General features: G+C 49.5%; 1 protein-coding gene across 2 annotated transcripts in view; it reads right to left on the bottom strand.

Moving 5' to 3' along the window:
* LOC115098112 (cytokine receptor-like factor 1) overlaps positions 1 to 8,177 on the bottom strand; it is a 29,151-nt gene extending 20,974 nt beyond the window's left edge. For both annotated transcript variants that reach the window (XM_029614444.1, XM_029614446.1), the window contains exon 1: positions 7,835 to 8,177. In XM_029614444.1, coding sequence (XP_029470304.1) covers positions 7,835 to 7,889 — 55 coding nt within the window. In that variant the 5' untranslated portion in view covers positions 7,890 to 8,177. The remainder of the gene's footprint in view (positions 1 to 7,834) is intronic.
* Positions 8,178 to 11,538: the final 3,361 nt, after the last annotated feature.

Below are 11,538 nucleotides of genomic sequence, written 5' to 3' on the forward strand. Positions count from 1 at the left end.
ACGCTTTCTCTCACAGACTCCCTCTCACACACTCAAGCTCTCACTCTCATATGCTCTCCCCCCCCCCCCCCCCCCCCAAGCTCACATTCTCTGCAGACACACATACAAGTTCTCACTTTCTCACCCCTCCCCAGGCTTATATTCTTATGCACACACAGACGCACATCCAGGCACCCATTCTCACCCACACACATAAACCCAGACTCCCATTCTCACCCACAAACCCATGCTCCCAGTCTCACCCACACATATTCAAGCTCCCATTCTCATCCATACATATACACATTTAAGGTCCTATTCTCACCCACACATACACACATTCAAGCACCCATTCTTATCCACATATTCAAGCTTCCATTCTCACCCACCCACACAAACCCAGGCTCTCATTCTCACCCATATATACACACATTCAAGCTCCCATTCTCACCCACACACAAACCCAGGCTCCCATTCTCAACCACACATACACACATTCGAGCTCCCATTCACCCACATATTCAAGCTTCCATTCTCACCCACATACACACCCAGGCTCCAGTTTTCACACACACACACACACACTCCCATTCTCATCCACACATACACATTCAAGCACGTGCACAGCTTCCGCTTCCTCCCCCCAAAGCAGGAAGATCAGCTGCCTCTCCTGCTGCCACCGGACTCCTGCTATCTTCGGGCGTCGGGCGGTATGGCCCGCCAAACTTCCTGTCGGGGGGGGGGGAGCGGAAGCGCAGCGCACAACGTCCGCTTCCTCCCTCCCCCCCCAAGCAGGAAGATCGGTGGGCCATACGGCCCGACGCCTGAAGATAGCAGGAGGCCGGTGGCAGCAGGAGAGGCAGCTGATCTTCCTGTTTTGGGGGAGAAAGCGGAAGCGGTGCGCGGCGCTTCCGCTCCCCCACCCCCAAACAGGAAGTTCGGCGGGCCATTTGGCCCGAAGATAGCAGGAGAACAGGTGGCAGCAGGAGAGGCCAGCTGATCTTCCTGCATTGGGGGGAGGAAGCGGAAGCTGCGCGCGGCGCTTCTGCTCCCCCCCCCCCTCAACAGGAAGACCGGTTGGCCATACGGCCGCAGCAGCGCTTCCCCATGTGTGCCGTGATGGCGCGCGAGGCGTGGGTTCTCTTGTTCGCTGTCGCAGGGATGGGATCCCGTGACAGCCTTGCAGTTCCGGTGCCAGTTGGGTGGGCCTGGGTCTAAGTTGGGTGGGCACCTGCCCACCCAGGCCCACCTGTGGCTACGCCACTGATCAGAAGCCTCTTCAACCTAAGAGGAGCACGAGAGCGCGTTGGCTCGAACATTCTTAGAGCCGGGTCGGTAGCATAGAGTAAAGTTAAACCGATCAAAAAACAGCGACCACCGGGCTTGCCTCGGATTTAGGCATTGGGCTTGCTTCAAAAATGCTAAGTTTTTGTGTTCGGTGTAAATCGTCACTGGATGGTTGGCTCCCTGCAACCACTGTCTCCATTCCTCCAGGGCAAGTTTCACGGCCAGCAACTCTTTATCACCAACACAGTAGTTGCTTTCCGCCGGCGAGAATTTCTTCGAGAAATATGAACAGGGTAGCAATTGTCCAGAATCGGAGTACTGGCTCAGCACGGCCCCCACGGCTACATTGGAGGCATCGACTTCCACCACAAAGGGCCGGCTGGGGTCAGGACGATGAAGGCAGGTGTCCAACAAGAATGCTTCCTTGGCAAGTGGGAACAGGCCAATCCACCGCGTTGGCTCCCTTTCGGGTGAGGGCAGTCAACGGGGCCACAATACAGGAGTAATTAGGAATAAAGTGACGGTAGAAATTGGAAAAGCCAAGGAAGCGTTGCAAAACTTTGAGACCCCTCAGCCGGGGCCAATTCTTAATTGCTGCAACTTTCTCAGGATCCATTTGGAAGCCTGTTGCTGAGATTATATAGCCCAGGAATGGCAGGGACATCTTCTCGAAACTACATTTTTCAAGTTTCGCGTACAGACTATGCTCCTTGAGCATTTGGAGCACTTGACGGACATGCTGACGGTGTGAAGGCAGGTCCTGGGAGTAGACTAACACATCGTCGAGGTAGATGATTACGCAGGTGTTCAGAAGGTCCCATAACACCTCATTCATTAGGTGCTGGAACAACGCCGGAGCATTACATAAGCCGAAAGGCATCACAAGATATTTGTAATGCCCGTCTCTGGTATTAAAAGCGGTTTTCCACTCGTCTCCGGGATGAATTCTGACTAAGTTGTAAGCACCTCGTAGGTCCAACTTTGTGAAAATCTTTGCTCCCTGGAGCCCATCGAGAAGCTCCGGGATTATCAGGAGTGGGCAGCGATCCCGCTTGGTAATAGAATTGAGGCCTCGATAGTCTATACACGGTCTCAGCGAGCCGTCCTTCTTGCTGACAAAGAAGAAGCCTGCCCCTGCAGGCGACTTGGACGGGCGAATAAAGCCCCTGGCCAGATTCTCTGAGATATACTCAGACATGGCCCGGGTTTCAGGTAATGACAAGGGATATACCCTTCCTCGGGGGGCATAGTTCCAGGTAGCAGGTCAATAGCACAGTCATACGGGCGATGCTGCGGAAGGATTTCCGCCTTGGACTTGGAAAAAACATCCGAGAAGTCCTCATAGGGTGCCGGAGGACCTAGGACAGAGTGCATCAACGGAAGTCTGGGAGCCTTAGGCACCTTCATACAATGGGCTAAGCAGAAAGGGCTCCAATTGACAATCTGCAGGGTATCCTACTGAATCGTGGGCGAGTGCTTCTGTAACCACAGCAACCCTAGTACCACAGGGTGGACAGCCTTATCCAACACTAGGAAGGCTATCTCCTCCGAATGGATCGCCCCGGTGCGGACAGTAATGGGTGCCGTGGACATCACAATCGGTCCTGGAAGGAGCGTCCCCTGGATGGAGGTAATTCGCAATGGGACCTCCCATCTATGCGTGGGAATTCGCAGTTGGGAGACCAAGTCCTGCAGGATAAAATTACCCCGGCTCCAGAATCCAGGAACGCGATCGTCTCGATGGTTCCTTCAGGGTATTTCAAGGTAACAGGCACGGTACATTGAGGAGCTGCAGCACAGCCTAGGAGGAGTTCCTCCCGACCTCCTAGGCTTTGGTGTTTTCTGCACGCTCCTGGCAGCGTGCCAGGAAATGGCCCCTCTGGCCACAATACAAGCACAATTTCAACATATGGTGATGTTGCCTCTCCTCAGCAGAGAGCGGGGCCCATCCCAGTTGCATGGGTTCGAAGGTGGGAGTGTCTGGACGAGAAGTCTTAGGAGAAGACACGGATCTCGACGACACAGAAACAGGACTGTGGCAGGAAGAGGGCTGCTCCTTGGCCCGTTGTTGTAGGCGGCGATCAAAGCGGGCAGCCATCTCTATCAAGGCATTGAGGTCTTCCGGAAGATCTCGGGCAGCAATCTCATAAGAACATAAGAAATTGCCATGCTGGGTCAGACCAAGGGTCCATCAAGCCCAGCATCCTGTTTCCAACAGAGGCCAAAACCAGGCCACAAGAACCTGGTAATTACCCAAACACTAAGAAGATCCCATGCTACTGATGCAATTAATAGCAGTGGCTATTCCCTAAATCAACTTGATTAATAGCCATTAATGGACTTCTCCTCCAAGAACTTATCCAAACCTTTTTTGAACCCAGCTACACTAACTACACTAACCACATCCTCTGGCAACAAATTCCAGAGCTTTATTGTGCGTCCAGAAAGGCCCTCCAAGAAGATGGCCTTAAGACTACCATCCTGCCAACCTACTTCTTGGGCTAAAGTCCGGAATTCCATAGCATAGTCCGCTAAGGAATGAGCCCCCTGACAAAGCTGTAGCAGTTCAGATGTAGCAGTAGCTACTCGGGCTGGCTCATCAAAAGCCTGTCGGAAGTTCAAGATGAACTGTTGTAAGTCCATTAGCGAGGGATCATTGTGTTCCCAAAGGGGCGAGGCCCATATTAAGGCCTTCCCGTCCAGCAGGGACAGGATATACGCTACTTTCACTGCATCGTAGGGGAACTGCCGAGGCAACAGGGAGAACCGTATGAAACATGGTTCAGAAAGCCGCGGCAGGTCCTTAAATCTCCAGCGTAGCGAGAGGGTGCCGGTAGCTGAGTCACAGAAGAGCTGTGTCCCTCGGCGACCGTGCCAGCAGGGGGCAAAAACTCCAGACGAGAGGACAGCCGTTCCACTGTAGCTGCCAGGGTATCAATGCAGCTCTGGTGCTGTAGCATCTGCTGGGCCATCCCAGGCAGGTCCGAGGGAGCAGAGGCATCCGCCGAGTCCATGGCCTTGCAATCTGTTATGGAGTCTCAGTTTAGTGGACCCTTGGGCCGACCTGCAGGAGACTGGGAAAGGGGTTGAATGTCTCTGGTACACTGCAGGCTGGGAGGCAGATGTTCAGGTAGGACATAGTGGTGCTCTTCACCCTGGAAGCTGGTGCTCCCCCGGGAGGAGCCCGTAGGAGCCCAGCTGCTGGGACTTAGGTGAGGCTTCACCCTTGGAAGCCGAAGCCCCCTCCCCCCCCCGGGAGGAGGCCATAGGAGCCCGGCTGCTGGCGAGCTGATGAACTTGAGACTGGAACGAGCAGGCTGATGAACAGGACTGGGAACTGGAGCCAGACTAGAACAGTAGACAGGAACTGTAGCAAGACTCGGATACTGGAACCAGACTAGAACAGTAGACAGGAACTGTAGCAAGACTCGGATACTAGAACCAGACTAGGACAGTAGACAGGAACTGTAGCAGGCAAGCAGGAACCAAGCAGGTACTGTAGCAGGCAAGCAGGAATGGAGCGAGTTCCAAGGGAGCTCACGCCGGGGCACGGAGCAACAGGGGACCAGTAGGTAAGCCCATTGCAAGGCAAAGACTGAGTGTCCGCGGCTGGCTTATCAAGGCTGCGGCGTCTGACGTCAGGAACTGGGCAGAGTCACCACTGGCGGGAAACGGCCTAGAAAAGCACCCAAGTGGCGCGCACGCGCCTAGGGGCAGGGCATCCATAGGAGGCTTCCCGGCGGTGTGGGCCCCGCGGGGACGCCGCCGAACAGGCCGCGAACTAGGCTACCCGAAGCGGGAACAGGTCCAGGAGCACGGAAGTAAGGGTCTGGTCGCGGCGCTCACGGCCAGAACCATAACAGTCATGCACAAGACTAAATCTGTATGGCATGGAGCTGAACAGCCCCCAAGCAGGCCCAAATACTTCTGCTGCAGCCTAAGGTAAAATGCCATTGACCAGGGATCTTGATACTTGGCCATTTACATGACTCAGGAACAGTAGCCACAGACAATCAACAATTTAAGTCTGAAGCAATCAGTCTATCATTTTGTTTCTTTTCTTACACATATCTTCTGTAAACATCTACATATGGAAAATTAAATAGAAATGAAATGACTCATTAAAAACACACTTGATCTTCCTATTTCCTCCTCCCTTCTCCTCTCTCCTTGTCTCTCCCACCCAGAGGGTCGAAGGGGGATGAATAGGGGTAACCACCCTAGGACCCGTGCTTTAAAGGACCCCACACCATCATGGTAGCCCCATTCCAATACTATAATTTCAGCATTCCAGGACCTTTCCTTGGGTAATTCGTCCTGCACCCTGCAGCCTCCTCTCTCTCTCTGTCCCTCTTCTTCTTCTTCTCCTTCTCACTTACCCCTTCCTCCTCCCCGCCTATCTCTGCTCCTCCCTTCTCTCTCTCCCCCTTTCTTCCTCCCACCTCTCTCCTGGTCTCTCCCCCTTCTCTGTTTTTCCCATTCCCTCTCTCCTTTTCTCTCTCCTTCTCTCTATCTGGCTGGGTTTCTCTCCTTCCCCGCCCCTTCCTCTCTCTTCTACACCCATCATATACCTGAGTATGAAACAGGGTGTTCTCCACACTTACAAACACAAAACACTTCCAATCGAAAAGGAAAAGTTTTAAACCACAAAAAAATAACCAGTAATTAACAAAGCATAATAACCATGAGACAGGCTTAACCTGACCTCATCTCTTCCATAAGGCACTTGGGGCACTAAAGGGCAACCTTTTGTCTTCCTGTATAGCAAATGCCACAAGATTTAGAATTACCAGGCTGCTGTGCTCCGGGTGCAAGTGGAAACCTCATGATTTGCACTCTGGGCATTGGTGCCACAGGTTGACCAGTTTCACTCCCTCCAGAAACTCCAGATCTGCAGGGTCCACCCTTCAGCGTTCTCTCAACATCCTGGCCAAGACCTCGATCTCAGTTCTGTGAGATTCGGAAGTGCTAAAAACCAGCTTTAGACACAAAGCTCCAAAGGACGGAGCCAAAAGAGGACCCTTTCCAAGGCAACCGAAATATCCTTTTCTTGAAGCATGAAAATATAACTGCAGCAGACTCAGACAGCTATCAGGAGAATCTAGGACTCCTATGTCCTTTTCTACATTTCTCCTCACTTTCGATATTAAGCAGTCAGACAGTAAGGAAAGGTGTTCCAGCCTCTCACACAGAACAAAATGAATTTTAAAAACGACTGGTCAATTTAAAAAAAAAAAAAAAAAAAAAAAAGCTTACGATCGAACAAACCGAAGGAAATGCCTGTTTTATTATAGTTTCATCAAATTACACTAAGGGGCGTGCAGGATATGCAGACAGAAACACGAATTAAATTTTAAAAAATTAGGTTTACAGGAAAAAGAACAATAAAAGGCATTTTAATTAAAATACGGTATAAAATTAGAAATGTCTAACTTTACTGCATAAATCAAAAGCTTTATTTTGCATCTAAAAAACTGAATTTCTGCCATGTGGGTATATTATTGAATAACGCAAGAATTAATGGGAGCAGAAGAGGTTTTCTATTTTACAGACTGGCACACAAAGCCTCTTCCTCACAGCTCTGATTGCTGGGTACAGGATGTACTACCGAAGGGATTCAGGATTGCTCATCACTACAGGAGAAACCCTGAGTTTACAGAAGTCGGAGATGTGCGAACAATCTGACCCGGCAGGAAATCTCGGCGGAGCACAACCCAATTTCTCCCGGGCTGGACCAGCTCGCTTTTCTTGGTACATGAAGAGTAATTTGGAGTGCGTTAAATTCCTCACAAATGCGATTGCGGAGTTGCGCGAACAGAGGCCAGAGGAACGCGTGACCTGCCCCCTCCTTCCTGCCCCAGGGTCTCCCGTCCCCAGCCTGGGCTACTCCGCGGGGCCCCCGGGACCTCGGCTTCTCTCGCTCTCTTCCGCTGTCCCCTCAGGTGAGGAGCAGAGATGAAACCGGAGAAGGCGGTGCTGAGGGTGCGCAGCAGGAGTTGAGTTTCCTTGGGAGAAAAGACCCAGGAGGCAGACCTCTCCCCCTAAATTCCTTGCACATTTCTCAGGAATCCAGCCCTATAAAAACGTTTTCACGCCCCTAAGAAGAAAAGTGCCAAAGGTGCATTTCCTCTGCGTTTCTATTATTAAGGTTTCTTTCCCCCTAAATTGGATTTTGAAATCTTGCTCCTTAGTTTATTTGCTACTATTAAAAGCGTGGTGCAGTGTTAGTCCACGTGAATGCAGAGAAATAAAAGTTATATATCTATGTATATAAAAGGTGATCTCTTTTGATTGGATCAGTTTGATACATTTCTTGAGCAGCTTTCCGGAGCTGACGCTCCCTCTGCTCTCTTTTTCTGTGTCTGTCAGCTTTTTAACTCTGTAAAGTTGGTCTTTTCACACTGGATTTTGGTAAGTTTCCCCCCTACTTTCATCATTTAGAAAACAATCCTGTTAAATCCTTTCTCCCTTCCCAGAATCTGCTTTTTATCTCGGCCCGGGTTGCAGCCTGGACGGCTGGAATGAAATGGACAGACTTTTGCAGGAGGATTCAGAACAGATAACTTACCTGCCCAGGATCCCAGAGTAAGAAAAGAGAGCCCCCAGACCACGGCAGAGATCATAGCTCAGCACTAGGAGAATCCACCCAGCCAGGTGACAAACAGCAGCGAATGTTTCCCCCTTAAAATAAATTAAAAAAAAAAGTGGGCTTTTTGTTCTTTAGCCCGGTGGAAATGCAAGAAGGGAATCGGAGGAGGCAGTAAAGGCGACAAGTCAGTGGAAGCCCAGAGCAAGTCTGAGCGGCTGAGGCTGTTACAGGAATGAGCGCCCCGCCCCTTCCACATGGTTTATTGCCATCAAGAAGCCCCTGGGAGCAAGGAGGGATCCTCGCTCTCCCTCCACCAACCAGCAGCCCCTCCCTCCCCTTCTTCCCTCCTTTTATTTGATTTTGTCTTTCCTTCTCTTTGGGCTGCTGCAATGTTCTTGCTTGACATCCTTCTCCTGTTACTCAATCCTCTCTGAAAAGATCAAATGTGAGTCATGCCTGTAAATACCTAACCCAGCATTGCCTCTCCCAGTCACTGTGGTTTTCTTAAAGAAGTTATTTAAGCCCTTGAGCCGTCACCCATGGGTTACGTTCTTCTAAGTTGTTCGTTTGTTGTTGTTTTTTTTTTTTTTTCCTTCTGGAGTAGTGATTATAAAGAACACTTTTGTTTTGGGTTTTGTGAAAATGCCTTTTAGGTGTAGACATGAACTCCTATTGCAGTTGGGAAAACATGCTTAACATGTCATGGTCGGAGATGCCAAGTTCTGCCTGCCTAAAGCAAGGTTTTTATTCTAGGGCCCATCCAGCTCTCTCTCTCTCTCTCTCCTCTTTATAGGGTTGTCACTTCATCCTTTTCCTAGCCTTTCCAATTATCCTTTTCTTTCCCCTTTTCAAATAGTTACCAAATTATGTTCAATTCCTTTCTTCTAGCTCCTCATAGTCTTCCTTGCCTTTCTCTCCAGAGGTTTATTTATTTATTTTAGTTATATTATTTTGTATACCGATATTCCGTGATTAATAATATTGGTTCACAATTTCAATAAAATAACTCCGAAACCATACATATATATATATATATATATATATATATATATATATATATATATATATATATGGTGAGGTCACAAAAAATATTACACAAATCACTTGGATCCTTAAAAAAAGCTTTATAATCCTTTCAAGGGTACTTTATAATCCTCTGCTGGGACTGGTGACTTATTTACTGGGGCCTGGCAGATGATGTAGCACAGGTGACAGCCCCGGACTTGCAACCTTTCACAGAAGCTATGGAAAATGTGCAGCCCTCTTCATGTCTGTGCTAGAGAAATGGTTTAGACTTGATTATTTGCCTCTCCAAATCCAAACTCAAGGCAAGTTGTATGCAGGTACAGTAGATAGGTCCCTGCCCCAGAGGACTTACAGTCTAATTCGGTACCTGAGGTAATGGAGAATGAAGTGACTTGCCTGAGGTCACAGGGAGTAACAGTAGGAGAAACCAGATTTGAACCTTGGCTTCTCCAGTTCACAGCCAGCTGCCCTAACCAGTAGGCTACTCCTCCATCCAACTATTACAAAACTCTATTTTGTATTAAATTATAATTGTTGCATTATTTTGAGTTTTTATAGTATATGCAGAAACAGATGAACATTAGTATTTCCTACATCATTATCATCTTCCATAAATGTCCTTTTTTTCTTTCTTTTTCTGCACTTTTAATTGTACAAGCACTGATAGTTTTGTGTGCTTCTTCCTCTGGATATTAAGAATAATAAAAATACTGTGAGGTCCAAAATACTGTGTTGAATCAAATCAAACTTTATTTATATCCTGCTTTTCCAAAAGCTCAAAGTGCGAAACAATACAATAAATGCGAACAAATAACACAGTTAAATCCTCTGCATGTGAAACCTTCTTAGAAACTATGGAAACAATGGGATCGTCACAATTAGAATCCAAACCAACACCTAAAGCTGGGCATATGCTAGATCTCATACTCGCCAACCACAACAATTGCGTGATAAATATCTTTCATATGATTCTGCCTTGGTCTGACCACCAACTACTAAAAACGGATATAACCAACCTCAACACAACAATACAAAGCCCAAACATCAACCAGACAGTCACCTTCAGAAAAAAGATAGAACCAGAGCTACTCGCTGACACTATAAAAGATAAACTAATTGACCTCAACTTTTCCAATGCCTCTGCATCATTTGACACATGGGATATCATGGTTAATGGAATAGTGGAAACCTAAGCCCAATCCAAATAAAATCAATCCAACCATATCAACGCTCCTTTAAAGAAAATAAACCTTGGTACAATGAAGATTTAAGACACGAAAAACAACTACTGAGAAAATCTGAGAAACTCTGTGTTGTGACCTTGGCGTATGTTGTGGACCCTTGGCCTGAGTTGGGATTGACGCTAACTGGGAGGAAGACCATCCACAGGTTCCCAATGTCAGGAGGCAAGGCTGGCGGAAGACAGGGGCCGGTTGATTGAGGCTTCACCAATACCAACCCCGTTCCCTGCAGGTTGAGCCTTTGGGTTCCAGGGGCCGGCTGGACTTAGGTGGTCCCATGTGATGAAGCTCTGATGAATAATGGTCGAGTTCAGGGCAGGCAGCGAGCTGAGGCGAGAGGTCCAGTCTGAAGGTCCAAGGCAGGCAGCGAGTACGAAGCATGGGATCCGATCTGGTCCAGGACAGGTGGCGAGCAAGAAGCATGAGGTCCAATCCAAAGTCGAAGCCAGAAGAATCCGTCTGAGGGAGAAGGAGCAGGAGCTGGGATGAGGCTGGAAGGCAGGACCGAGGACTGGGAAGGCAGGAAGCAGCATAGAAGACAGGAACAGGCACATGAACAACAGGAATGCTGGAACAAGACAATGCACCACACAAACACCAGAAGCAGACGTTGCCAAGTTGTCTGGGGATTGTTTGCTGAGGGTTTTTATAGGGCAGAGCCCTGGCATCCAAGGGAAGGGCCGGCGGCGCCTTCCTGCTGCAGGCCCTTTAAATCTCTAGCTAAGGTGCGCACTTAGGAGAGGAAGCAGCTAGGGGCGGCGCTGGCAGCATCCTGCAGGCCGGAGGCCCTGCGCCAGTGTCGGCAATGACAGAGGCCCTCCGGCCCCAGGGAACGGCATGGGAAGAGGGACCGGCCCAGGGGATGAGTATAACAGTAGCCCCCCTGGGCCGGCCCCTTCCAGGAGGTTTTGGCTTCTTGGGATGAGAAGCGTGGAATTGCTGAAGTAGACCCTTATCTAGGATGTTGCTGGCGGGTTCCTAGGAGTTTTCCTCTGGGCCAAAACCTTCCCAAGCGAGAAGATACTGCCACCTCCGGCCTTGCTTCCTTACGACCAGTACATCTTGAACTTGGTAGGTGGCATCGTCGTCTGAGGCCACAGGTTGCGGTTTAGGTCGTCTCCTGGCAGGCCAGGAGAGTACCAAGGGTTTTAAGAGTGAGACGTGAAAGGAGTTATGGATCCACAATGACGGGGGTAAGCGAAGCTGATAGGTGACAGGCCCCAAGCGCCGAAGGACTGGAAACGGCCCAATATATCGAGGGCTAGATGCATGGATGGAAGTTTAAGGCGGATATGTTGAGTGATGAGCCAGACCTTTTCTCCTGGCCTGAACTGAGGTGCCGGTCTTCTGTGGGTATCAGTCATTTCCTTGGCTCTGCGGCTAGCTTCCTGTAGGAGCCTTTGGGTCTCATTGCAA

The sequence above is a fragment of the Rhinatrema bivittatum genome, chromosome 8 (assembly GCF_901001135.1).
Source record: "Rhinatrema bivittatum chromosome 8, aRhiBiv1.1, whole genome shotgun sequence".
Taxonomy (NCBI): domain Eukaryota; kingdom Metazoa; phylum Chordata; class Amphibia; order Gymnophiona; family Rhinatrematidae; genus Rhinatrema; species Rhinatrema bivittatum.